The sequence below is a fragment of the Podarcis vaucheri genome (assembly GCF_965113315.1).
Source record: "Podarcis vaucheri genome assembly, chromosome: 15".
NCBI lineage: Eukaryota > Metazoa > Chordata > Lepidosauria > Squamata > Lacertidae > Podarcis > Podarcis vaucheri.
Window position 1 is genome coordinate 21,937,820 of NC_138753.1, and position 27,866 is coordinate 21,965,685.

General features: G+C 42.7%; 1 protein-coding gene and 1 long non-coding RNA gene across 2 annotated transcripts in view; one reads left to right on the forward strand and one right to left on the reverse strand.

The window, feature by feature from the left end:
* Positions 1 to 27,866, forward strand: part of LOC309519793 (uncharacterized protein) — a 136,455-nt gene that overhangs the window by 63,169 nt on the left and 45,420 nt on the right. Inside the window, exons 32-55 of the mRNA XM_082200924.1 lie at positions 1,103 to 1,318; positions 3,413 to 3,517; positions 3,639 to 3,783; positions 6,319 to 6,536; positions 7,148 to 7,366; positions 8,148 to 8,257; positions 9,607 to 9,760; positions 10,473 to 10,572; positions 10,874 to 11,040; positions 12,887 to 13,120; positions 14,759 to 14,856; positions 15,443 to 15,620; positions 16,489 to 16,716; positions 17,722 to 17,808; positions 18,579 to 18,752; positions 20,428 to 20,583; positions 21,253 to 21,373; positions 21,675 to 21,892; positions 23,189 to 23,440; positions 24,691 to 24,882; positions 25,000 to 25,224; positions 26,225 to 26,374; positions 26,719 to 26,822; positions 27,437 to 27,654. Coding sequence (XP_082057050.1) covers positions 1,103 to 1,318; positions 3,413 to 3,517; positions 3,639 to 3,783; positions 6,319 to 6,536; positions 7,148 to 7,366; positions 8,148 to 8,257; positions 9,607 to 9,760; positions 10,473 to 10,572; positions 10,874 to 11,040; positions 12,887 to 13,120; positions 14,759 to 14,856; positions 15,443 to 15,620; positions 16,489 to 16,716; positions 17,722 to 17,808; positions 18,579 to 18,752; positions 20,428 to 20,583; positions 21,253 to 21,373; positions 21,675 to 21,892; positions 23,189 to 23,440; positions 24,691 to 24,882; positions 25,000 to 25,224; positions 26,225 to 26,374; positions 26,719 to 26,822; positions 27,437 to 27,654 — 4,069 coding nt within the window. The remainder of the gene's footprint in view (positions 1 to 1,102; positions 1,319 to 3,412; positions 3,518 to 3,638; positions 3,784 to 6,318; positions 6,537 to 7,147; positions 7,367 to 8,147; positions 8,258 to 9,606; positions 9,761 to 10,472; positions 10,573 to 10,873; positions 11,041 to 12,886; positions 13,121 to 14,758; positions 14,857 to 15,442; positions 15,621 to 16,488; positions 16,717 to 17,721; positions 17,809 to 18,578; positions 18,753 to 20,427; positions 20,584 to 21,252; positions 21,374 to 21,674; positions 21,893 to 23,188; positions 23,441 to 24,690; positions 24,883 to 24,999; positions 25,225 to 26,224; positions 26,375 to 26,718; positions 26,823 to 27,436; positions 27,655 to 27,866) is intronic.
* Positions 1,261 to 14,752, reverse strand: LOC309519875. The gene is made up of 4 exons (XR_014214039.1): positions 14,032 to 14,752; positions 10,989 to 11,099; positions 3,526 to 3,672; positions 1,261 to 1,350 (listed from the first exon to the last, which is right to left on the reverse strand). It is a non-coding gene; the product is annotated as an uncharacterized lncRNA (long non-coding RNA).

Genomic DNA, 27,866 nt, shown 5'->3' on the forward strand with positions numbered 1-27,866 from the left:
AATTCACCCAGTGAAAACTATGCATGCACAGCTGGCATAACAAAGCCAGTGAAAACGGCAGGTTGTAGCCAATGCTGATATTACTCAGTGTAGGCCCATTGAAAATAATGGACATTATTAACTCAGGTCCATTAATTACAGTAGTTCTGCTTTGAGTAGTTTCATGATGCCATTTAGAGGAAAGGAAATTACGTTGTTTCTAGACTGAATACAAAGAAAAGCAACAACATGTTTTCCTTTAGTGCAAGCATCCTATTCAAAAAAAGTGGGAGCCCTTTTCACTAGTAATTTATTTTATGTTCTAATTGTTGAATTTTATTACCATCCCATCACCCACTTAAGATCTGTTCACAAGAATTCAAACAAGCTGATATATTAAAGGACCCTACTTTAAGTTAACATCCCACCATATTTTTATTTTATTATTTTTTGGCTGTATAACTTGTCCTATTCAGAGTAGATCCATTGATGTTATTGCAAATGACTTCAGTTTATTCATCTTAGTGGTTGTACCCTAAGTAGAATTTAGCTGAATGCAAATTATTATTATTATTATTATTATTATTATTATTATTATTATTATTTTAGATTCAATCTTTCCCGTGTAGTAGGGGTATCGGAGAATCCCAACAAAAATGGAAAAGAAAGCAGAAATTGCTGCAAATCTCGTTAGTTTATATTGAGGAGACGAAATTTGTCAAGTGAATATAATTAGTATTCATTTCAATTGTTGTTGGGATGTGTGTGTTAAGTCTACGAACCATAAATAGTTGTGGATTTTTTTGCATTGCTTTGATTTTTTATTTTTTGCACTGAAATGAATGTAAGTTACGTAACTCATGTAAAGGCTTACATAACTTACGTTAAAGCAGACAGTGAGACAAATAACCTAGCATTGGGCACAAACTGCATTGCAGCAGAATGGAAACAGTGCTGATTGTGATTAATACAGGTAGGAAAGGAAATAGCTGCATTCCTACATCCCTACCTGAGAGTCATCCAAAATCTCCATCTCTTACAGAGGAACTGGTATGTGATATGCATCTTTATTTCCCCTTTAAGTTAAATCTAATGGCCATACTTTCTCCATTTTCTTCTATAGGCTATTACTGTGACAATCACCAGGGGCCTCTCAGTGACTTCACTGTCTACCCTTGTCCACGTGGCTATTACTGCCCACCAGGCACACAGCAGTCTACACAGTACAGCTGCCCTGCAGGGACATTTGGACCCAGACAGAGGCTAAAGAAGATCCAGGAATGTCAAAACTGCCCACCAGGGAAATTTTGCTCATCTCCTGGGCTAGCAGCTCCAACAGGTAAGTCGTATCTCCAGAGTGGACCTCCTGACCTAGGGAGAGAGAAAAAAACCACCTCTTTAGTCAACAATGAATTGAGGTAGCAGCTATAAAAAATGTTTTAGGGAGCAAATGCTAAACCAGAGATGGGGAACTGGTGATGCTTCCAGTGTTGTTGGACTACGATTACAGCCAACCCGTCTATTGGCCACAGTAGCTGGGCCTGATGGGAGTTGGAGTCCAACAACATTTGGAAGGCAGCACGTTGGCTACCTCTACTCAGTGTGTTTAAATCGGAGGCAAGTTCCATGGTGTTCAAGGGAGCTTAAATCCAGGTTAAGCCATTCAAAGGATTGAAGAATAAGAGTTTGATTTGGTTTACTTTTAACATATGAACAAGATATTTGAAATGGATTCAACTTAGATTTGGAACAATTTTCCTAGTCATATCAGCAATGCCTTGAAGCATTTTGATTTCTAGTCAGCTGAGGATCATTAACAGCTATGAAGCAGATTTGCAGTTGAGCAGAATTGACTTCTGATTCAGCAGGGGCTCAGATTGCTTGTTTGGGAATCTGTACTTTTATCTATTTATAGAATTATTGTTCCTTTTTTTCTTTTCCTTTTTTTGACATTCTTACCATTCAGAAATATGCTTTGTGGTATGCGTATAGACTTTCATTTATTTTCTACTGCTTTTTGTGATGGTCTGTTAATATAGTTCATTTATACTATATCTTCCTTTGCTATTTCCATAACATCCTACTTAGTTATTGTGCTAATACCCCTCTTGCCACTTAACTTACCTGCTAGGCTGCATTCCTCTACAGGGTGATTCAATGTGGGAGCCCGAGGCAAAAGTCAGTTACTTCCTTACCTTGCTTTTTTACTGAAGTGAGTCTGATACATTTGAGGGATAGCCCTTTATCTTCCTCTTTGAACATTTGAAGGGTCAAAGCTCAAAGGTAGAGCAGAAGGTCCTATGTTCATTTTTCAGCATCTTCATATAGCGATAGGTTCTCCATCCCCCCATCTGAAATCCTGGAGAGCCAATGCCAGTCATTGTACTGAACTAGATGGACCAATTGTCTGACTCTGTATAAGGCAGCTTCATGTGAGTTGTGCCCAGGGCTCTTTTTCAACTGGATTTCACTGGAACTAAGTTCTGGTACCTCTCAGGTGGATGCCATTGCCATTATAAATGAGGTGTTCATAGTGAGTTCTGGCATCTCCTTCTCTAGAAAAATAACACTGGTTGTGCTCCATGTTGGTCCTACTCAGAGTAGACCCATTAAAATAAATGAGCATGCCTAAATTACAGCCATTAATTTCAGTGGGTCTACCCCGAGGAAGATTTAATTGGATACAAACCTAACTTCCTATCTTGAGCATTGGTGAGATAGATTCTCAGGGAATGCTGGCAGCTAATTACAGTCATATCTCAGGTTGCGAACGTGATCCACGTGGGAGTCACGTTCGCAACCTGCAGCGCCGCATCTGCGTATGCACGTGATGCAATTTGGCACTTCTGCACATGACGTCGTTTTGCGCATGCGCTAGCGCCGAAACCTGGAAGTAACCTGTTCCGGTATTTCTGGGTTTGGTGTGGTCCGCAACCTGAAAACGCACAACCCGCAGCATTCGTAACCCGAGGTATGACTGTACTGCACTTCATTTGAGTAACAGCAAAACTCTTTTTTTAATATATAATTTTTTATTAGTTTTTTTAACATATCATTTTCAACTGTAATTAAACATACTTTTACATCTTATTCAAATTTTTGACTTCCATCAATCCTGTCTGAAAATTCTCCAATCTAATTTCTCAGTATGCATTTCTTATCTTCCCTATTACATTTCAAACTCATAACCAATATCTCTATCTTTTTCTACTTTGTAACACTTCGTATATTTCTCCGTACAAAACTTCTTGTAGTCCTACTAGCGTAATTTGTTGATTACAGTTGCTCTTGAAATAATTCATATACTTCTTATTTATACTCTTATTTATATTCATGAAGCACGCACACAAAATAAAAATCTGGGATAGGTTCCCTGTCTTGATGTTGGACTATGAGCCAGTAAAGAGCATATAATCCCCTTTCCCTATTTTAGGGGATTGCTCTGCAGGATTTTGGTGCAAGGGAGGTGCTCGGACTCCGAACCCAACTGACGGAGTGTCTGGACTTCCCTGCCCGCGTGGACATTACTGCCTCTCAGGTACTAACCGCTTTTGTCATGGTTGTATTCCTTTGGATGCCCCTTAAGAGCCTTCTTGCTGTTTTCGACTCCCTTGTTTCAGTGCCCAAAGGGGGATTCTTTCATCTGTGTGTCCTTCCAGGAACTCTTGTTCCATCTGCCTGCCCACGTGGAACCTGGTCGGGTCAGGAAGGGAATCAAAACCTCCAGAGTTGTCAGGCTTGCCCTGGGGGGCATTACTGCAATGGCACAGGCCTTGTGGCCTCTTCGGGACGGTGTGCAGTGGGGTATGTACAAAATGCAAGCTCACTTTCCTTGAGATTTAATGCAAATATATCAGCAAATTCCAGCTACAAATACAAATTGCACTGCCAGATTCCACCTTCCAATTTGATATCAGGATAGTCAATAGACTGCAGGATTCTGATCAGGCATCAACCATGTTTATAGCTCAGTGGTTCCCAAAATTTGACAAACCACCACCCCTTTGCTTGCAGAAACTCACCATCCCCAGTGCCCCTGACCCTATAAAAAGCATTATTCAGAATAGCAGTTTGTACAAACACTAAGTATGCTAATAATACAAAAAAATTAAAAACAGTAATGTTTAATTGCACATTTATTTTAAAAAACCCAATGAGTTTAATTAATTCTACAAAGTTTGTTTGGCAGGGCAAAAAGCCCCGAATAAAGTTTAAAATACTAACTGATGCTAAAGAAAGAGGGGGGTTTGCCCTGCCAGACTTAAGGTTATATTATGAAGCTGCCGCTTTCTGTTGGATGAAAGATTGGTTTTTGCTTAAGAACACTGATGTCCTAGATCTGGAAGGGTTTAACAACTCCTTAGGATGGCATGCGTATTTGTGGTACGACAAGGTAAAAACACACAAAATGTTTAAAAACCATATTGTCAGAAAAGCAATCTTTATAGTCTGGACAAAATATAAAGACTTGCTAGAAAACAAGACCCCAAGGTGGTTATCACCAGTGGAGGCCAAGGCGCGGAAAAAACCCAATATGGAGGTCGGCTGGCCGACATATGGGGAAATAATAGAAAAAATTGGAGATAACTGGAGGTTACAGAGTTACGAAAAACTGAAGGATAAGGTGCAAGATTGGTTCCATTACGCCCAGATTCAAGAGGTATTTAAGATGGATAAAAAAAAAACAGGCTTCCAGGTGGAAAAATTGAAATTAGAGACAGAATTGCTAGAACCAAAGACTAAGTTATTATCAAGGATGTATAACTTGCTGCTTAAATGGAATACTCAGGATGAGACAGTTAAATCGGCCATGATAAAGTGGGCTCAAGATATTGGGTACAACATCATGTTTGAAGACTGGGAAAGGTTATGGACCACCGGTATGAAATTTACGGCATGTAATGCCTTGAAAGAAAACATCATGAAAATGATATACAGGTGGTACATGACCCCAGTCAAACTAGCAAAGATATACCATTTGACTGATAATAGATGTTGGAAGTGTAAAGAGGCCGAAGGGACATTCTTTCACCTGTGGTGGACGTGCCCTAAAGTGAAGGCCTTCTGGGAAATGATATATAATGAGTTAAAAAAGGTGTTTAAGTACACCTTCCCTAAGAAACCAGAGGCCTTCCTATTGGGCATTGTCGGCCAAAAGGTGTTAAAGAAGGATAGAACGTTTTTTATGTACGCAACTACAGCAGCAAGGATTCTTATCGCAAAACACTGGAAGACTCAAGATTTGCCCACACTGGAAGAGTGGCAAACGCAGCTGATGGACTACACGGAATTAGCCGAGATGACTGCCAGGATCCGTGACTTGGGGGAAGAAGTGATGGAGGAGGATTGGAAAAAATTTAAGGACTATTTGCAAAAGTTTTATAAATTATATGAACTATAAAAATTCGCACGATTTGGAAAGATTAGCACCAGCAAAGAGAGTGGAGGACATATGAAATTAAACAAAATTAATGATTGAACCAATGTTTAAATGTTGAAAATGACATTATATTTGCTTTATTAGATTAAATTGAAAATAAGTAATTTAAACTAAAACGTAAGCTTTCGAAAGTATAATGAAACGCATGAAACAAGATTATAATTTGCTGACATTTTTATTGTAAAGAATGCACTGTGAAGGGGATGTGGGGAAGTCCGATAGGAGATTGAAGTAAGTTTTGGAAAGATCTGTATCCTCTTTTTTCTTTTCCTTTTTCTTTTCTTTTTTTTCTGCTGTTGTATTGAATGCTTGTTATTATCTGGAAAATTGCAATAATTTTTTTTTTTTTAAAAAAAGAGTTTAATTAATTCTAAAATGATAGCCATTTACACCTCCAGGGCCCGCCTGCTGCCCCTATGCCTCTTAGCACCTCCTAGGTGATCCCAATTCTCCACCTCTCCCTTTTTCCCTCTCTCCCCCCCCCAACTCTTTTACTCTCAGCCCTCTTTATATACATTCTCTTGATCTGCTCTCTTCCAGTTCCAAGTTCTCAATCATTCTTTCGCCCTAGGCCAGGAAAGAGCTTTCCATTCTCTCTGTGTGAGGTTACTACTGCCGCCGCCACCTCCTCCTACCCATCCAAGGCTGGCTCTACCATTAGACAAAGTGTGCTGGCTACTCTAGGCAGCAGACTGAATAAGTTTAGACATTCCTTTTTCTGGTCCCCACTGCTGATCTGTCATGGATGTTTCGCAAAAGCCAGCCATCACTTGTTGCTGCAGTCAGAGGGCAGATTGATTGTTTCCTGTGGCCTGGTTCCTTGCTTTTTTGAACTCTGGCAATGATCTCATCCTTCGCTGTTATTAATAAAATGACTTTTCTCTTGCCCATTCTGGTAGGTTTTATTGTGTCACAGGGTCTATCACACCGACACCCACGGATGGGATCTCAGGTGCTCCCTGTCCCATGGGCCACGTCTGCCCCTTGGGCAGTGAGAGCCCCACACCTTGCTCTCCAGGCTCCTACATGGCTGAAACACATGCGCAAGGATGGTGCCACACCTGCCCAGAGGGGAAGTATTGTCTCCCTGGCCACTTGCCACAGCTGTGCCCCAAAGGTGAGTCTTTGGCTTCCTTGATTCACAAAGCTGTCCTTGTGTTCCAAAGTTTGTAATCTATTTGTGCTTCCATTTTGCAAGTGCATGTGTCTAGTCCCCATGGGCATTAGATAATGGTTTCCCCATATTTCCCTTCCTGGGTTTGCTGTGTCCTGAATTCTGGTTTGATGAGCATTTGCTGTTCCCAACCCTAATACTGCAGAAAGCCATCTAATTAGATTTTAATTTGATCCTGACTTGTTTTTAGGAGGTAATTTAATTATTGTTTGATTTTATACCAATGTTATATATTTGATGTTAGCTGCCCTGAGCCTGGTTCTGGCCGGGGAGGGCAGGATACAAATAAAAGTATTATTATTATTATTATTATTATTATTATTATTATTATTATTTAAAATTAACTGGGGAACTAGAGTTTTGGGCCAGGGTCTGCAACTTCAGAGTTCGTCCAGTTCATCTGCATCTCCCTTCCCCTACTTTACTGACTCACGTGTCATCTATGGTGAAATACTTAAATAAAAGTAATCTTGATGTGATTCTTCCCCCCCCCCAACAGTTTGCTGTTTGTCCCAACAGCTTCCAGTTTACATGGATGTCTCTTTCCCTTCCAGGCTTTTTCTGCCCTGAAGGAACAGGCTTAAACTGGCAGCCGTGCCCTCCAGGGACCTACAGCCCTATCCAAGGGATAGGTAGTCATACTGACTGCAGAGCATGCGATGGAGGAAAGTTCTGCATGTACCACAATGCAACTGATGTTACAGGACACTGCTGGGAAGGGTATTACTGCACCCAGGGTTCAGACCGGCCCAATCCTGAGGTTCAGCTCAATGGTATTGGCTCTTTCATTTGAATCAATGTGATCAGTGTAGAACTGGCATGGTTACAGGTGCTGCATAATATCCATTCCACATTTGCAAGAAATAAATATGTTAATGTGGTAGCACCTACACTTTGGAACTCCCTGCATATTGACACCAGGCAGGCACTTTCACTGCCAGTGTGGTGTAGTGGTTAAGAGCGGTAGACTCGTAATCTGGTGAACCGGGTTCGCGTCTCCGCTCCTCCACATGCAGCTGCTGGGTGACCTTGGGCTAGTCACACTTCTCTGAAGTCTCTCAGGCTCAGTCACCTCACAGAGTGCTTGTTGTGGGGGAGGAAGGGAAAGGAGAATGTTAGCCGCTTTGAAACTCCTTTGGGTAGTGATAAAGCTGGATATCAAATCCAAACTCTTCTTCTACTACTACTCTTTTCAGCACCTGCTGGAAACATTTTTGTTTAGATGAGTCTACCCAGATGTTTAGAATGATGTTGTTTTTAGTCTAATGTTGTTAATCTTTATTTGTTTTTACTAATAATATTGTTATTTTATTCCTTTATTCTTTTTGTAAACTGCTGTTTTTTAAAAAATAATCAAGCAGTATATAAAATTTTATGGAACAAAATTATTATTATTTGTATTTTTCCAAGCTCTAGTACAGTGGATTAAAGGGTTGGATTGTTGTGTTAGTTTAAAATAGCCTCATCTTTACCATTCACTTCTTCCTTTTCTGTTATGTTATGTTATTGGCACTATTCTTACCACCTAATTGATTTCCCCTTTGTTGATCACAGATCACAGTGCTGGTCCATGTCCTTCCGGTCACTACTGTCCAAGGGGCACAGCTGTTCCCAAGCAGTGCCCTGTGGGAACATTTGCCGCTAGCACCAAGCTAATATCTGAGGTAAAAGCAAAAATACAGTTATAGCTGTCCTTTGTAGGAATTGGATATCTTAAGTATATACTGGCTATAAATTCACTGATCCTTAACAAACCCCATACAATTAATAGTGGAGGTTGTGCTCTGAATTATAACCACAAAAGCATTGTTATTCCATTTTAAGAGTCGGCACATGCTTGTGTGTGTGTGCAGGTGTGTGCATGAGTTTGTGTGTGCATGTGCGTGTACACACACACACACACACACATTTTTATTGTACTTAGTAGTTAAACAAATTCACTTCGCAGGCATAAGAGAGGAGACCTTTTTCATGGTGGCCCCAGAACATAGAAGTCTCTCCCTTCAGATGCATCCTCAAAGCCACTGCGGATTATTAAGTGGGCCTTAAAACCCATCTTTCCCTGATGACTGTGTCCTAAGAACTAATGTAGAAGAGATAATCCTCTTAGCCATGTTGCAATTCATACCTAGGGGGCAGGACATATATTTTTTTTAAGTTTTAACTAATTATGTTTTTAAAACAGTTGTTAACATTTCTACCATTGTCAGTTTATGACACTGGTAAGATCCCTTTGGTGGGCTGTGCCCACAAAAGCAGCCTATAAGTAATTTTTATAAAAACATAGACAGTGTTTAAATCAAGATTCATAATGCAGTGAATGCTTGAACGCAAATTCCTGCTGTAACCATAGCCTGTTCCCTTCCACCTAAGATTCCATGTAAAAGGCAATAGATCAGAGGTCATCAACGTGGTGCCCATGGGTGTTAATGTACCCACAAATACCTCCCATATTTTTCATTATAAAAAACTATAATGAAATAAATTTATATTTATAAATTTATATAAAATAAATAAATATTGCCCGTGAAAGGCCTTGAAATATCCCCACAATTCAAAAGTAAATGCTCCTTCTTCTTGTTAGGTTCCAGTATACACTGGCTTGCAGCATTGAACATGTCCCATCAAACATGCACACATTTCATTGAATACCCTGATGTGATACCCACCCTCCTTTCGATTCTGAACAAAAGAAAGGTGCAAAGAGTCTCTCTTTCTGAGCAAGCACAGCAGTGGCAGGTGTAGGTGCCTTTTTTCATTGATGAGAAAAATGCCCACCACACCTTTTGTGGCCCTGTCTGTCCCCCTTTCTACTATTTCAGAAGTGACAACCATTTTGTGTTAAGCCATACTGTGGCAGCCATTTTATGTAAGGCCACATCCCTAGGACCGCTGGTTTGTGAGTCTCACCCACGTTCTCAAAATTCCAGGTGTGCCCTCAGACCCAAAAAAGGTAGGTGAGCTATGACTCTTGCATCTGAAAAGTATCTCCGGCCACATTAATTTCTTGCAGACCGAGTGCTCTGCCTGCCTGCCAGGCCACTACTGCAACACTCCTGGTCTGACAGCACCGACAGGATTGTGTGAAGAAGGATACTACTGCATTCTGGGCTCCACAGTCCCCAACATACCAGCCATGGATGAGACTGGAGGCCCATGTCCCAGAGGTATTTCCACCACTCCTCCCCAATTCATGAAATTGATCAAACTGCCTGCCGCACTCCACAGAAAAGGTCTTTGTCTTTAACATCTCCCAGTAAAGTTAGGAGAGAATCCCTGCTTGAAACCCTGGAGAACTTCTGCCAGTCAGTTTTTAAAATACTGAGATGGATGGACCAGCAGCTTGATTCAGTGTGAAGGAGCTCTCTATCTTCATAGAATCTTAGTACTGTGGAGTTGGAAGGTACCTCCAACCCTCTGCGTTGCAGGAATTGCAGCTAGGGGGTGGTATTTAGGAAGAGAATTCCCAGCATGCTCCTTGGTTCTCTCAGCCACCAAAGCCAGAGGTCTTCCCAAGCTTCAGGGATTTTGCCATCCTTTTTAAACAATTAATTGAACAAACTGATGACATACAAGGCTATCATTGACTACTAGCCACAATGGCTTTACTCTACCTCCACTGGTGGAGGCATTCTGCCTATAAATACATCTGAAGGTGAGCAAAGTGCTATTTTCCTGCTTATAGTTTCCCACAGACATCAGGTTGGCCACTGTGAGAACAGGATGCTGGACAAGATGGTCTGATCCCAAAGGCCTTTTCTGATGTTCTTATGTGAGCTGTTTTTAGAGTTGCTGTTGATTTTAGGTTGCCTTGCTGTGCTCCCCCCCCCCCGGCCTCAAAGGGGCATTCCAAATGTCACACTTTTGCTTCTTTTCCAGGCTATTTTTGCCCTCAGGGCACAGCCAATCCTTTGCCTTGCCCGGAAGGGTCGTATAATCCTTTACAGAGGCAAGCCACCTGTCTCCCCTGCCCTAGCGGGTAAGAAAGAGAACAATAATTAATCATCTACAAAAACAGAAACAGTTTTAGCAACAGCAGGGGCCAAGGGTGGGGCTAAGGGCAGCAACTGGCTGCAGCTCCAGTAGGGCAATTTAGTGAGAGGGATGTTAAAGCCCTCTGCCATCACTGAAGCCCATTAAAAGCAGCTGGTTTTTCAATGTGTGGGGATCTTATCAGGCACCATCTCATCCAGCTGATCCCTTGGTGTACTAAGACTGTAGTGTAGGCTGCAGAAATTGAACTTCTCTTCCCATCCACCCCTTTTCTTTTCTGGATGCAGGTACTTCTGTCCAAAGAATTCCTCCTCTTTGGATGGGAACAAATGTCCAGTTGGCCACTACTGTCCCATAGGCACTATCTCAGAAACCCAGTTCCCATGTCCCCAAGGGACTTACAATGCAAACACAGGAAGCAGCGATCCATCTGTCTGCATAGCATGTGATCCAGGTAGGTATCTCAGCTCAGAACATCCTGTTCGGTGGGCCAGGAACCCATTCAATGAACTCCTATGAGAAGGGGACGACAGATGACGAGATGGTTGGACAGTGTTACAGAAGCGACCAACATGAATTTGACGAAACTCTGGGAGGCAGTGGAAGACAGGAGTGCCTGGTGTGCTCTGGTCCATGGGATCACGAAAAGTCAGACACCACTAATCGACTAAATAATGACCCCCCTTCTAGGAATAGGACTTATTTAACTCACCTCTGAGTAAACGTGCATATGATTGCTTTGTTAGCTCTTCAAATATCCACTTCCTTTTACTGCAGTAGACATCACCCCTAGCATAGGAGCCAACTCCTAATATTTGAGGGGGGCAGGCCCCTCCAAAGTTGATGGACATTGCCATTCAAATGGAGGTGTGTGTGTGCCACATCATGTGATCGATTGTGCAGGGCAGGGCTTACTTGCCCCCCACCCACAATATTTTATTCTAGTTGACACCCCTGTCCCCTAGTTAAATATTAATTAAGCCTATGAAATATGGCTTTTCCATTAGGTGAGAATGTTACTGGCACTGGATCAGAATTGGTGTTTATGTCGCTGTAGGTATATTCAAGGTTCTTTTTAAAATCCACAGAAAGGCCCTACCCTTTTCCAAATTTATTCAGAAAAAAATATGACCCCTGATCAAAATGTTAAACCACAGAATGTTCTATATGCACTGATTCTGTTGTTAAAGAAAATGAAGAGTCTCCTAGCTTAGACAATGGAAATTTTATGAGCTGCTCATACAAGCCCTCCTTTGCTTTTCAAACAAATAATTAAAGAGAGTATGTCTATTGCCCTTTTGAACCATATCTGTTGAAGAGCATGTATGCCAATTTGTGTGAATGGGTTTGCCATTTAAACATACAATCATCGTGGGGGCTTTTCTTTGTGTAAGCATCCAACTTTCCTTAGGATTAAATTACTTGTGTTTTATTCTGCCAACAACAGCGGATTTCAAAGAACCCTTTGGAATGCTGCATAGCTTGGGGATTCTAATTGTGAAAACATTAAGAGGGAAGTATTCAATGTAATTAAAGTAACAATCATGTTCTCACCTGAGAGTAAGTTTGATTGAACTCAGCGGGATTCACTTTTTATTAACATGCAAAGTAGTAGGCATAGCTTCTGAATACTAGTTGCTGGTGATATTCAGCAGGAGAGTCCTATTGCACTCATGCCCTGCTGGTGGGTTTCCCAAAGGCATCCAGTTAGCCACTGTGAGAAAGAGGATGCTTGGCTAGATGGGCCTTTGATTTGATCCAGCAGTGAACTCTTATTTATGTTCTTCTGATGGGGCTGTTATCTACAATAAGGAATTTAAGATAAAGTGCTGCTTCTTTTTGGTTCTCAATTGTGAGTTGGTTCATGTCCAGGGATTGTGTACATGATTTTTGGTGAATCGTGGTGAAAGGTTTTGCACCAGTGGCACGTTCTTGCTCAAGAGAATGCAGAAGCAGGTTGATGACAAGTTTGCTGCATAATAGACAGCAGAATCTGTTGGGCAGCGAGTTTCTACTTGCACAACAATTGCATTGGATCCCTCTGTTGTGAAACGTAAAAACTACAAGCACAAGAGCCATTGTGTTACTGGACTAAAAATGTTGGTATGGCCCTCTGTAACTTTGTGCTTTCATGCTACAATCTGATACCGAATATTTGACTGAATATTTAAATTTAATTTGAGACAGAGAATTTGGTTATGTTTTCCACTGAAGTAGTGACGTTGGTGCTCTTTTCTGTTATGTATTCCTCATATCTATAGATCTATATTAATAACAGTGGGTTGCAATCTTTGTTCCAGGCCATTACTGTGCCCTGACGGGTCAGTCTCGTGTCACAGGTCCTTGCTTGGTGGGGTACTTCTGCACCATTGGGGCTACCACCCCAACACCTACAAATGGTCTGGCTGGAAATGTATGCCCAAAGGGGCATTACTGCCCTGAAGGATCTGCCTTGCCCCAGCCCTGTCCTCATGGTTTCTACAGTAACTCTACAGGAAACACCAAGACTGAAGACTGTCTTCTGTGTCGTGCAGGTACAATGAGGAGTTTAGGGAATTAGAATCCTAATGCTTCCTATAAGAGTTCCTCCATTACACTGGGATCCAAAGGATTTTCAGAGCCCCAGTGAGGAGATGGAGCTCTACACAAATATGAGCTTAGGGACTTTTCCATCCTAGAGCCCTTATGAGATCTGTTTATTTAAACAGCTTTTCTACTCTATCTTCAACCACCAAATATCTGGGTAAAGAGTCTTACCCCTACTGGCTGGGCTGATGGGAGTTGGAGTCTGCAAGGGAAGGGAAGAGGGGTATTTCTAACAAAGCCCCCCCTCCATTGGTTCTCCTTGTGCACCTGTCTCAATTCAGTCTCACTTATTCCCTCTGACTTACCAATATTCTAGAAACACTAGAGGTATAGGTTAGGGTTGCCATACATCCAGAATTTCCTGGACATAGCCGTTAGTTAACAGTGTCTAAGCGGCAATTGCTGAGATCTCCAAGAAAATCTGTATGTATGGCAACCCATGCTGGAAATTTATTTTAGCAAATTTATTTTAAAATAGCTTTAAAACATTCCCCCCCAGATTTTTTTTTTTGGGGGGGGGTCAACTTTTTCAAATATGTTAATCCTAGTAGGCATGGTACAAAGCCAGATATGTAACTTATCTTGTAGAACATAAATGTAAATGCCTTTGTTAAATATAATTATCATGTTCACAGTCTTGTTACTTTGAAACAGTACCATATCTTTAAATGTGTACATACACTGTTAGCTTGTTACTGTCACTTTAAACACCAACAGCTTATATTCAATGCTAAGACATCTTGAAGGAAGCAGGTTTCCAGCTTTAACCCTTTCAATTTCTCCACCTCACTTATGCCTCGGCAACACAATAACTACAACCGCTGGAAGGCTCTGTCCCCCCCCCCCAATCTTTACTGACCTATTAAAACATAGGTTTGCCTTTATTGCCCTGGAAATCTTCCCTCTGGTACTCCTACCAGTCACTGTAGACCAGCATTCAAAGTTGCTTCTCTCTTCTCCCCTCAGTGCTGCAGACAAGTTCTTTCCCTTGTCTCCTCAGCCCAAGCCCAGTGATCCAGCGACCCCAGCAAGTATTTGGCCACCAAGCCATTCCATCTGCAACTCAGGTCTCCCTTCTCTTTACCCAGGCCTCTTCCTATACTGCCTTCTCACTTTGCTATCATCATCATCTTCTGGCTGCTTCCATGAACCCCAACAACTCCGACATCTCCAATGAACTAACTTCTGCTGCCTAGCACCAGCCCTTATATACACTTCTTCTGAGCCTTCTAGTCCAGCCCCAACGAATCAAACTGCTTAACTGAAGATTCTAAATCTGCAGCCACCAATCAAAATATGCATACCTCCTTTGCTTTTGCATACTGAGAATTCCAACTGGCAGTTGGAAGGCCCCAAATGACAGTTAAACTTTAACCAGAAAGAAAACTTTTTCCATCAAGTACATTACAATGTACATAACAGCACAAAAGTCAGAACACAGTTCACAGAAACATAATTCAAATAAACAGGATTTCTTCAGTCCCCCCACAACATCCGGAGGGCCACAGGTTCTCCCCTTCCCACCGATGATGATATCCATGGTCCACATATCCTGGAAGCTGCTTTATATTTCTGATCCATTTCAGGATATTTCTGTGATGGGACAGGGCTTGCCTCCCCTTCTGGTCTCTGTCATGCTGGTTTCTACTGCAGTGGAGGAGCTGTTTCTCCAAGACCTCAGCTGGTAAGCTATGTTGATGCTGATAATGATAATATTGTAATTGTCAGGAGTAGAAGGAACTTTAAATTAGGAAGCACTGGTGGAAGATTTTTATGGTTAATGTCAGCTGGTGATGTTTCAACCTTCCTTTCTGTTATATTTGCAAATAAAAATTCTCAAAAGAGAGACTAAGGGAAGAGTGGAGAACTTAGAATTTACACTTATCCCTTCATCCCCCCCTCCATCTTTCTCTCCATGAAGTTTACTTCAGGAGGTATCAGGTGATCTCATTCCTAACAGAAGCCATTTTCTATACGCTTCTTTATCATTTGTCTTATGAGAGCACACTCTAAATGACTTGAATTTGACACCTTTTGAAATTCAAGCCACATCTGCAAAGGGAGATTCTTTCTTTGCAGTTACAGCTTGGGAAATACCTGATGTCTTACCATGTGCCTGGTGTCATATTACATGAAGTGATGGACAGGTGGGTAACCCCACCCAGCTGTCAAAGTGTCATGAGGAAGGTTGGTCATGTTTGCATCCAGCCCTCTAACAAACAGGTTCCCCACTTCTGTTCTGCAGTGATGTCATGCACTTATATTTCCAGGTAACAAGCGGAGGAGGGCAATGCCCACCTGGTCATTACTGTGTCTCAGGGAGTGGAAGACCACAGCTATGCCCAGCAGGAAGCTACAGCCCCTTCTGGGGAATGGCCCAATGTCTGGAATGCCCAGAAGGTGTTTACTGTGATGTTGGTTCAGCTAATTACACCAACTGCCCAGTCGGTGAGTTTAGCACTACAAGTATCTTTCCAGCTTCTTCTTTTTCTTTGAACTGCATCAGTCCAATGCTCTGAAGGCCTTCTAGATGCCTGCATCTAGATCTAGATCACTACTGTTGACCTGTCGCTCAGAACGTTACATCATCCTGACCTGTGAAGCTTCACCACATGGCCTACTCTGATCTATTGCTATGCAGGAAGTATTTGCTGGTGGTCAGGTCTGATTTCCTTATGATTCCTTCTCAATCAGAATGTAAGAACATAAGAAGAGCCCTGTACGATCAGACCTGTAGCCCATGTAGTCCAAATTCCTGTTCTCACAGTGGCCAACCAGATGCCTGAGTGATCTGGCAAATGGGACCCAAGCACAGGAGCTCTCTCCCCGCCTTGTGGCCTCCAGCATTACTGATACTGACTGCAGAATTTTTCCAATTCTTTTTGAAAGCCATCCAAGCTGATGGGCATCACTGCCTCCTGTAGGGGCCAATTCTATGGTTTAACTGTGCTCTGCATGAAGAAATCCTTTCTTTTGTCTGTCCCGAACATTCCACCATTCAGTTTCCTTGGATGTCCATGTGTTCTAGCATTATGAGCAGGGATGGGGAAACTGAACTACAGCTCCAGCATTGGTTGTGCTGGCGGTAAGAGGGAGACTTCTGCATTGGTATGTAAATGGGTCCCTGCTTATGGTATTACTGATGCCCATATGTAACCTTCACAACATCCATGTGTGTGTGTGTGTGTGTGTGTGTGTGTGTGTGTGTTCCTGTGAATTTGATTCCTGGATCGATGCAAATTGCCTTCAGCATTTGGAAAAGTGTCCTTTAACAGTCTGGTATTTACAATTTTGGCAATCTCCTTCTCTTCTCCAGGGTACTACTGCCCACGTGGTACAAAGTTTGCCACTCAGTTCCCTTGTCCAAGGGGGACCTATAGTGAGATTCTTAACATCAAGACTGTCTTGGATTGCCAACTATGCCCTCCTGGAAAGTTTTGTTCCAAGCCGGGCTTGGTAAGCCCAGATGGCATGTGCATGCCCGGATGGTACTGCCCTCCTGGGTCAACTTCAGGCAAGCCGGTATCCCTAGGAAACAACACTGGTATTGGATAATACATTTGATTGCATAATGGTGCAGTTGGGGGTGGGGGTGGGAGAAAATGATATTTTGTCCTGGCACAGTAGCACAGAATATTTATTTATTTATTATTTAGGAATATTTATAGCCTGCCTGCTTAGCAAAGTTCTCGAGGTGGTCTACAATATATTTAATAAACAGAAAGTGCTGCAGTAGTCCCCACAGCAGGGCAAAGGTGTATATAGGTCCTCCCCACTCACCTTGTTCTCCAGTGTCCCAACAAATGCCATTCTGCAGCTGAATATCATGGCTGTTGAGGCAGCTACATGTTAGGCCCACAGAGGGCAGGATGTCCTCACTGGGTGGTGGTGGCTGCTGATGTCTCTCGCAGCCTAGGCCCTGGTAGCAGATGCAGGAGGTGCCATGGAGAGCAAAGATGTTCCATACCTTCCTCTTGAACATTAGCCCCATCTAGGCCAGGACTTTCTTACTGGGCAGCAGCTGATTATGTTTACGTGGTGCTAGGCTGAGCCAAAAGAGGGACAGAGACATTTTTGTGGTGGCACATTTTTGCACAGAAAAGGTTAACATGTAAACATCAGAGCAGCCCTACATGTTACTGGCAGTAGAATTCCGCTTCCTGGGAAACTCCATTTTTATTGTTGTTTAAAGTTTATATAGATTGTGAAGATAATATATGCTGGTGGGTTGGAGGGGCAAAATGCCTGCTTAAATCTCAGAAGCTGGCTTATTATCAGATTTCCAGTGGGTTGGATGGGGTCCTTTTGTGTCTCTTGACACACACACACTCCAAACTGGCCAAGATAGATGATAACGCAAAATAGACAGTGCAAAATGGCAAAAATAACAGTCCACACAGGATAAATTATGTGGTTTGAAATCAGTTTTTATACAGATGCATAAATTTTGGGTCTCCTAGATGCTGAATTTTAATTTTTGAAGCACAAACTATTGCCCATAGTCAGGATGTATACTTTTCAGACGCTGTCTTTTCCATTCCATGAGCAGGATCCACTCTCCAAGCTTTAATTCAAATATGTACTGCTGGAGCATTCTGTCCGGAGGGATCTCCTGTTCCCATCCCTTGCACTCCAGGTAGATATACTTCTCACTAACCTTTCAGAGCATACTTTCAAACTTTGGTTAATTAGAAGCTTCCTGGTTTGGCTGCTCACACCACAAAGGGTGGCTTGAAGGGGCTATGTGTGCAGACAAGGGGCTCAATTATATCATTGTTTATTATGAAAAGATATAATTATGCAAACCAGTTGAAATTTGCAGAAAATAGACCACACGGAAATTGACCGTGCAGCTTGCTTGTTTCTCCCTCTCTCTCTGTTCAGGGAGCCTCTCACCTCACTCCTGGTCTTTCCTCTACTCAACTATATCTCATTCAAGCACTGTAACTCAACATTTCTCCCAGAGCCTTACTTGGTGGTACCTTGGGTTAAATAGTTAATTCGTTCCGGAGGTCCACTCTTAACCTGAAACTGTTCTTAACCTGAAGCACCACTTTCGCCAATGGGGCCTCCTGCTGCCGCTGCGCTGCCGGAGCACAATTTCTGTTCTCATCCTGAAGCAAAGTTCTTAACCCGAGGTACTATTTCTGGGTTAGCGGAGTCTGTAACCTGAAGCCTATGTAACCCGAGGTACCACTGTATATTTACAACCCCAAGGCAGCAAATCTAGATCTACTGGGGCTTTGCCCTGTTCTAGGCATGCCTTTGAACAGATCATCCTGTTGCTTTGCTAGCCTTAGCTTAGAGGTTCATTCCAATAGTGCTGGAATACATAGCTAGTTAATGTGAGACCCATGCAGGCACAAATGCTGAATCTGAATGTGCTCTTCTTCCCTCCTTCTTTAGGTTTTTACTGTGCCTCTTCAGAATTGGCTGTGCCTTCAGGCCCTTGTGATGCCGGCTTCTACTGCACTGTGGGCTCCACCATCCCTAACCCAACAGACGGGGCAGTGGGAGATATTTGTCCTGGAGGCCATGTCTGCCCACAGGGAAGCTCTTCTCCCATTCCGTGCCTTGCAGGTAGGTCCCAAAGTAGCTGCTCAGCAAAGCACTGATGCCATAATCAATTCTGGAGATCAGGGGCATTGGCAGGGGCAGGGGCAAACCCCAGGTCTACTCCACCTGGCTGAGGATCTCCTTCCCTCCTCTTTGTTTGTTTTTTTAAAATCTTTGCTTACAGGGCAGCTGGGCACACTGCAAAGCCCAATGCCAATGTGACTCCAGCTACCTACCTTGTTAATTTGTGGAGGATACAATCCCCATGTAGTATGTTGGGTCCAGAAAATTGGGTTTGCATCCCATAGCTCAGTCAGCCCTGATAGCAAGTGTGTGTTTGTTTCCCTCTGAAAGTCAGCCTAAATTTGCATCTATACATCTGAAATATGCAAATATGGATCATGGGCTTGTACCTAGCACTGCCTACTTGCTTAACTGAAACTCTGAAGTTCTGCTTTATCTACGTACTCAATTCTCAGGCTGAGCCTAGGTTTTGTCATCATTGCCAGCAAAAAAACAAGAGTTCTTCTGGGCCAGCAAAGATGAAGATAAGGATTCCCCCAAATCATAATATTTTTATATTGTACCTCCCAGAAACAGGAACGAAGAGGAGAACCTATTGGATTCTGATTGTATCTGTTTTCTCACATGCAAGTAAAGAGAAATCCCTCTTCTCTCCCTCCTAGACATTCTGTATGGACTGATGCAAAATGCTGTCTTTCTGTTATAGCTATCAAGGGCCAGTTTAACCAAATCAACTGGCATGGCTTTTTTTTCTTTTAATGATGTATTATGAGCATTAAACTGCATTAGGGATTAGTAGCTGGTCCCCCATGAAAAGTCTCCCCTGTGTAGAGAACTAGGCAGGGCTAGATTAAGCATTAAGCAAAATAGGGACATGCTTAGGGCATCCATTGCCAGATTCACCATGGACTATATGGTGCGTCTGTACCAGGTTCCTCAAAAAAGGCCCCCACAATAAATGGAAAAATTACATACACAAATAAGTAATAATTACAAAATAGTAATAATAACATAGTGATAATAGAGATTAATGATATACATTAATCTTTGGAATACAACAAAATTAGAATCTGGTAAAAAATTATTTTATGGTTTATTATTGTTTATATTTTTAAATAGGTATATATGGGGCACCAATTTTTTAAAATATTTTTTTTAAGTGCTTAGGGCCTCTAAAGCAGTGTTTTTCAACCTTTTTTGGGCAAAGGCACACTTGTTTCATGAAAAAAAAATCACAAGGCACACCACCACTGTGTGCAGAGAGGGAGATGTCAGAGCCCCGCTGCTCTCTATGAGGAATCAGATGAGAGTGGACCGCCTGTCCGCTCTCATCCGATCCCATCCGATCTGATCCCCACCCAGGACGGATGGAAAATAGGGTGGACACAGTCCGGCACCCGCCTAGTGGGTGAAAATTTGACTTTTTTTAAAAAAAAAAAAATCTTTTGAATTTTTCAATTTTCCCCACGGCACACCAGGCAACATCTCGCGGCACACTAGTGTGCCGCGGAACAGTGGTTGAAAAACACTGCTCTAAAGGTCTTAATCCAGCCCTGGAACGATGGTGTCAGGGGGAAGTCTGCAGCCTAGCCTTGTCTCTGCTATGTTCTGTGTGGCCAAGACAGATTAGTATGGCAGGTAACAGACACAAGCAAACATGTGTTTCCTTTTACAGGCTCCTTTCTAGGTGACCGGGGTGGTGAGTCACTGCAAGACTGCCGTCTTTGTGTGGCTGGCTGGTTCTGTTCCCTCCGAGGTCAAACTTCCCCAGAGGGCTTGTGCATGGCTGGCTGGTTCTGCCCAGAAGGATCAATATCAGCCCAGAATCCAGGTAGGAAAATGTGATGTGCTCAAGGGCCACCACGTGTGTTGCAGTAAGAATGTGAATAGAAACAAGAGATGGGTTTCTAAACTGTGAAGAAACTAAGGAAATACAGTTGCCTTGAAATTTAAAAAACTCCAAGCCATTTAGACATGAAAGCTTGTGGGATTGCTAGATGCTGTTTTTGTGCTTTTTTTGCCACTTCTGTGCACATTTAGGGCAGTTTTTTTGCCTTTTTAAAAGTCACCTTTGGGTTTTATGCAATGCATGTTGTCACACGTAAACTGGATGCATGTAAATTGGTCGTTGGCTTATATCCAGCCCTTTTTTCTGGGGGGACAGGACGCAGGGGTATGCATACCTTAAACATCAATATGAGTAGGAAATGAGAGTACCCCTAAACATTTTTTTTTAGAAACAAAAGCACTGCTTATATCAAAAGGTGTATGTGAACATGTTTTATCTTTAAACAAGGCTAGCAAGCATCACATGTGTCAAGCCCAGCTTCTGAATTATAAACAGTGTTAGCAGATGATTTACTGATCTTCTTGTAACTTTTTCTAATTATTTTTCTGCAATGCTTGAAGTTCACACTCCTCCTTGCATTATAGCTGCACAGGGTGCCCATTAAAGTAACACACAGCTGCAACATTTTCTACCCATTTCTGTTTTCCGTAGACTACCTCTGTCCTCTTGGTCACTATTGCCCCACGGGCAGCCCACAGCCCAAACCGTGCCCCCCTGGAAAATACCAGGATGAAACTGGTCAAAGCCTGTGCAAAGTCTGCCCAGCAGGAAAGTAAGTGCAACAGTTTGTGGGATCCTTCACCTTTTTTTGTTATCTTCTCCTTTGCAGTCTGCATAGCAGTTGCTAGTCTTTAGGTTTCCCAAGACCAGGGAAGGGAGAGAGATTCCACTGAGTTTACTTCTAAAGGTGAACATACTAAATTTCCACTTTCCAAAACAATACACGGACTGCAATGCAAGGAAGCTTCCTTTAAAATTTGCACTTTTCTGAATTTTGCAAGGCAATTCTCTAGCCCGGAAATGTATGCACAAAAATGTAACACTAGAGGAGAGACGGTCTGGTTTTTTGGCAGGTTCTGTGATCCTGATTTCCAAGCACAGGATTCCCAAAACACCTCTCCACGGGGAGTGGTCAAGCCATTGGACTGCCTGCCTGGATACTACTGCCTCTCAGCGACGGAAACTGCCAAGCAATTCCCATGCCCCAATGGCACCTTCAGTAACCAGACAGGCCTGAGCAGCTACAAGGAATGCACGCCCTGTCCTGGAGGCCAATTCTGTGCAAACCCAGGTAGGTCAAGGAGACAACAAGCAAATTTCGGTTTGGGTTGCAATCCTAAGCATGCCTATTTGGAAGGCAATCTTGGTGAAAGTGGGTTTTCTTTGAAATCTGCCATGCAAGTCAACCTGGTGGATGGAGTGCTAGACTTCTGGCCAGCACCTGTAATGAAATTCTGTGCTTAAGTTAAACTGCAACTGAGGCATGCCTGCAGCACTTTGTTTTCAAACACTAGGCATCTTGTTTTAGGTTAGGCCCATCTCCTTAGGGCCAGTTTTTACCAAAAAAAAAAAAAAAAAGACATGCCACAGTTACAGTCTTCCTGACAGAGGTAATTCTTAAGGCTGCACACACAGTATACCTTTAAAGCCTTTTTTTTTCTCCTCACTTAATTGTGGGCACTGTAGTTTGTTAATGATTGCTGGGTATTGTAATTCTGTGAAGGGTAAACTACATTGCCCAGGATTCCTTGAGGGAAAGAATGTGCTACAAATGTGCTTTAAAGGTTCCAAAAAAATTGTATACAAATACATACAATTAGGAAAAGGCTATGGAACTTTGTTAAAATATATGATTACAGTGGTGAGACTTTTATACGCACAAAGGTGGAAAGACTCGTCATTACCAACTATGAAAGAATGGTTGTTAAAATTAATGGGCTTAGCTGAGATGGTGAAATTGACATGTTTAATCAGAGAAAAGTCATTGTTAACATTCACTAAAGATTGGATACCTCTCATAGAATTTTTGCATGAAAAAGAAAATAAACCAATGACATTTGGGTTTGAGGATTGAAGATAATGTTGGTTTATAGAAAGTAGTTTTATTAGGTATTATATTGGAGAGGGTGAGTTGAATAATGCTTGTATATAGCAGACTGATGAAGAATCAGAAATTTCTTAGAAAGCTTTCCTTTTTCCCCTTCCTTCCTTCCTTCCTTCCTTCCTTCCTTCCTTCCTTCCTTTTTCTTTCATTATCTCCTCTCTTTCTCTCTCCTTCTCCCCTTTATCCCTTCTCTGTTTCTTCATCCTCACTTTCTCTCTGTTTTTTCTTTTCTTTTTGGTTTGTGTTTTTATTTTAGTTTTGATTAAAAAGATAATAGGTAGTAATCTTTGTATCCTGTTTGCCAAACTCTAATAAAATTTATTCTTTTTATTTAAAAAAGTGCTTTAAGGGTATAGTGTGTATCTAAATCCCCAAATGCAATCAAAATGCAATATCCTCACCAGTTATGTGCAATCCAGAGCTTTTGAGCAGTATAATAATGTGACTATAAATAAAGTAAAATAAAGCCTCTCTCTTTCCTAGGTCTTGTTACGCCAAGTGGCCCTTGCTTGCCCGGGTATTACTGCACCCTGAAAGCACGAGTACCAAACCCTGTTCATGATGAAAGTGGAGACATGTGCCCCGCAGGGCATTTCTGCCCCTTGGGTAGCAGAAGCCCAACACCATGCCCGAGTGGGACTTTTCTAACCCAGCCTGGGATGTTGTCCCTCAATGCCTGCTTGTCCTGCCCTGGAGGAAGCTTCTGCCAAGGAGAAGGTTTGGCCAGCGTTTCTGGTGAGTTCCATAATCACCTTCCAGAGCAGGCAGTGTAATTTGGATTCTGAAACAAGAGAAAGCTCTATAAATATACCACCGCCACCCCGCAAGCTACATTGAGCTAAGTTTGTCTTGCACTAATCAAGCAGCCTCTTTTTTTTTTTCTGGCTTCTGACCCAGAAAATAATTATATCTGATATGCAATTTGCAAAGGAGTTTGGGGTGAGTGGGTGGATGATTTAAAGCAACTGGCTTAGGTTAGAAATTACAGTTCATTTTCTGCACAATGGGATGTGAGGAAAATCCTTCCTGAGAGTCTGGCAATCTGCAAATTAATAAAGCAAGCGAAGTCTCTGAGTACACACAGAGTTTCTTTCACCATGGACCTACTGGAAACTTACCGTATTTTTCGCTCTTTAAGACGCACCAGACCACAAGACGCACCTAGTTTTTGGAGGAGGAAAACAAGAAAAAAAATATTCTGAATCTCAGAAGCCAGAACAGCAAGAGGGATCACTGCACAGTGAAAGCAGCAATCCCTCTTGCTTTACTGGCTTCTGTGATAGCTGTGCAGCCTGCATTCGCTCCATAAGACGCACACACATTTCCCCTTACTTTTTAGGAGGGAAAAAGTGAGTCTTATAGAGCAAAAAATACGGTACTTCCCCATACCCATGCACAAGTCTAGTTTTAGGCAGCAAGGCATCTGGGAGGTCAAAGAAAGTGACTTCCAGGTAGCCTTAAGACCCAGCACATCTTCTGTTAGAAACAGAACCCTGCAATTGCTATCTGAGCACAATTCAAAGTGTTGGTGCTGACCTTTAAAGCCCTAAATGGCCTTGGCCCAGTATACCTGAAGGAGCGTCTCCACCCCCATCATTCTGCCCGGACACTGAGGTCCAGCACCGAGAGCCTTCTGGCGGTTCCCTTGCTGCAAGAAGCCAAGTTACAGGGAACCAGGCAGAGGGCCTTCTTGGTAGTGGCACCCACCCTGTGGAATGCCCTCCCACCAGATGTCAAAGAGAAAAGCAACTTTTAGAAGACATCTGAAGGCAGCCCTGTTTAGGGAAGCTTTTAATGTTTAACAGCATTGCATCTTAATATTTTGTTGGAAGCTGCCCAGAGTGGCTGGGGAAACCCAGTCAGATGGGCAGGGTATAAATCAGAAATTATTGTTGTTGTTGTTGTTGTTGTTGTTGTTGTTGTTGTTGTTATTATTATGGCTCACCAGTGATTTGTGGTGGTCTTTGACACCCTCTCCTTTGCAGGGATATGTCACCACGGCTACTACTGTGATTCGCTATCCACGCATCCTGACCAGAAACTCTGCCCCCAAGGATTCTACTGCCCCAAAGGCACAGGGACCCCAGTTCCATGTCCTGCAGGAAGCATCAATCCCCACAGTGGGAAATGGGATCCCACAGACTGCAAGCTCTGTCCAGCGGGGCATTTCTGCAGTGGTATGTGCATGAATATTTATTTTCCCCCTTTTGAGAGAAGGGGGTGTCTTGACAGACTCTCAGCTGGCTTCTTAATGGAAAGAAACACAGCCTTCTTTTTCCTCTCAATGGCTTTAGGGCCGGGAAAGGCTGCCCCAGAAGGGATGTGCATGCCCGGGTACTATTGCCCCCCAGGACAGACCTCCTCCACACCTGCTTCCCACCGGTGCCCACGTGGATTTTATTGCCTTCAGGGATCTGTGGCTCCAACAGCTTGCCAGAAAGGAACCTATCAATTGGAGGACGGGAAAGAGTCATGTGATCTCTGCCCAGCCGGGTTCTTCTGTGAATCATCCAACCAAAGTGAGGAAATTAGAGGGATGTGCCCATGATGGTTGCTTGTTATGATTTGTGTCCAGGGGACAGCTTGTTCTATGTGTCTGTGAACACCTCCAGACTGTCAGTATTTTGCAGGAGGGAATCAAGCACATAATTGGGAAATTTAGGTTGGCACATTTAGTACGTATGAAGGTGCTCTGTTGCCCTTGCACAACAAATCTGCTTTGAAAAATAAATAGACTTTTTGGAGTTAGGAAAGTGATAGCGAAACACATTGAAAAGTGCAGAATCAGTGAAGGATTACCAAGAAGGTGTATAAACACACAGCAGGCAAATCTGGATGAATGCAGGAGGAATGCTCACCATCATATTATCTCTCTGCAAGTAAATAAGAACAGATGCTAGATAAGAACTGGATATAATCTAAGCTCCAGGTATGCTAGCACATGACTCCTTTGTTACAACAACTCCACCAGCAACCAGTCTGTTTCTGGGCACAATTCACAGTGCTGGTTATGACCTATAAAGCCCTGTATGGCTTAAGTCCAGGCTGTCTGAAGCACCACATTCTCCCATATGAACCTCTGATATCTTTGAGGAGGAGACCCACCTTCTCTTAGTCCTGCCACCCTTTCAGGCACCCTTGGTGGGAATGTGGGAGAAGGCTTTCCCAGGTGATTGCTCCCCAACTTTGGAACTCCTTCTAGAGAAACTAAACTGGCTCCCTACTTGTTGTCTTTCCACCAGCAGGTGAAGACTGTGTTATTCCAACAGGCTTTGGGGAACTGACAGCTTTTAAAATGCCTTTTGATGGTGTTGTGCTGCTTACTACCCACATTTTTAATAGATTTGTTTTTATATTGGTTTTAATTATAGCATCGTTTATCACTTTATATCTATTATCTTTTATATGTTTTAGTTTTCAGAGCAGAGTGCTGGAGATTGTACACACAGTTGTCACAATATAATAATGTCTTAGAGAAAATACTAGCAAGAGGTTTCTCAGCCGCTCTTTCTTCCCTAGCTGCTGCTATCCAGGCCCCCAAGCCATGTCCTCTGGGGCATTTTTGCCCCCCTGGCACCACATCTGGCACAGAACACCCATGCCCCAGAGGCACAAATGGGCCCAAGGCTGGTGCTGCTGAGGAATCTGACTGTCAGCCCTGCCCAGCAGGTAAGTGAGGGATTGAGGCAAGGAGCATACAGCCCACCAAAGAAAGAAGGTAAGACAAAGCGGGAAGAAGCCTAGCTCTTGGTTGCTCATACAAATGCTGAGCACACTGGAAAGGGCCACAGCTCAGTGGTAGAGCATTTGCTTTGCATGCAGAAGGTCCCTGGTTCAATCCCCTTTGGCATCTCCAGGTAGAGATACCTCCCTGCCTGAAATGCTGGAGAGCTGCTGCCAGTCAGTGCAGACAATGCTGAGCTAGGCAGACCATTGGCCTGACCTAGTAAAAAGCAGCTTCCTGTGTTCCTTATGTTCATTGCAGATTTATTTCCATCTTTTTTTTTTTTAAGGAATGTACTGCTCCTCTCCTGGGCTGTCCCAACCGACTGGTCTTTGTCATCAAGGCTACTATTGCACCAGGGGAGCAGTCAGCCCTGCTCCCATGAGACAGAGGGTGAGTGTAAATGGCAAGAAGCAGGATTAATTCATTACTAGGGGTGTCAAATGTGTTGGGCTAATTTTCACAGCCTGAACCCAGATGCAAACCCCAAAGCAGCTATCCTTCAAAATATCTGCATCTCCAATTTCATGATGCAGTTTCCCAACCCCCTCCAAAAAAGCATGCAAAATTTTGCACATTAGGCATGTTTTTGCATAAATAAAAATACTTATATTTGTGAAAATGATGCACAAAAAATGCCTTCTATCAAGGAAAATGGCTTGCAAAAATGTGCATGTTAGTCAAAACTACTTACTAAATTGTGTTTTGGGGAGAAATTTGCACTAAAATGTTGATGGATTTTCATGAGAACTTTTTTTAAAAAAGCAAATTGTACAACCTTGGTCAATTTTACCAAGTTAATTATGCCCCTCTGTGGCTCACAGAAGAAGCTTGAGAGAAAATCAATTGGCTCTTTGAAGTGCAATTACTTGAGAAATGTTATCTGAATCAGCTTGGCACAGTGATATCATCTTATTGGAAGCTCACATTTAAGATTTGGTTTCATCAAAATTGTTTACCAACCATATTTCTTTCTCACTGATTTTATTTTCCTTATTTTTTTTCAGGTGGATTCTGCCAGCTTTCTCCTAACCGGGAATGACATCTGTCCTCCTGGGCATTTCTGCCCCAATGGGACTGGATATCCTGTTCCTTGCCCACCTGGCTCCTTTTCCGCTTCTCTGGGTCTGAAAGCAGAGAGTGAGTGCCAGCCTTGCCCAGCTGGACTCTACTGCAGCCAATCAGGGATGTCTGATCTGTCCCAGATGGCGCCATGTAATGAAGGGTAAGAGGCTGTAACAGCTGCTTCCCTTGACTGAATGGCAAGCCAAGACTTGCAGGCAAGCTCACTGTGAAGAAACACAGTAGCCTCTGATCGCATGATATTCTCCATAAATAAATAGGGGTTACATGAGTGATGTAGAGAGAGCTGGATAAAAAGAAGCGCGGCTGTCCTGGGTATTTGGGAGAAAGAGTATCATCAGAGATCCAAAAGCA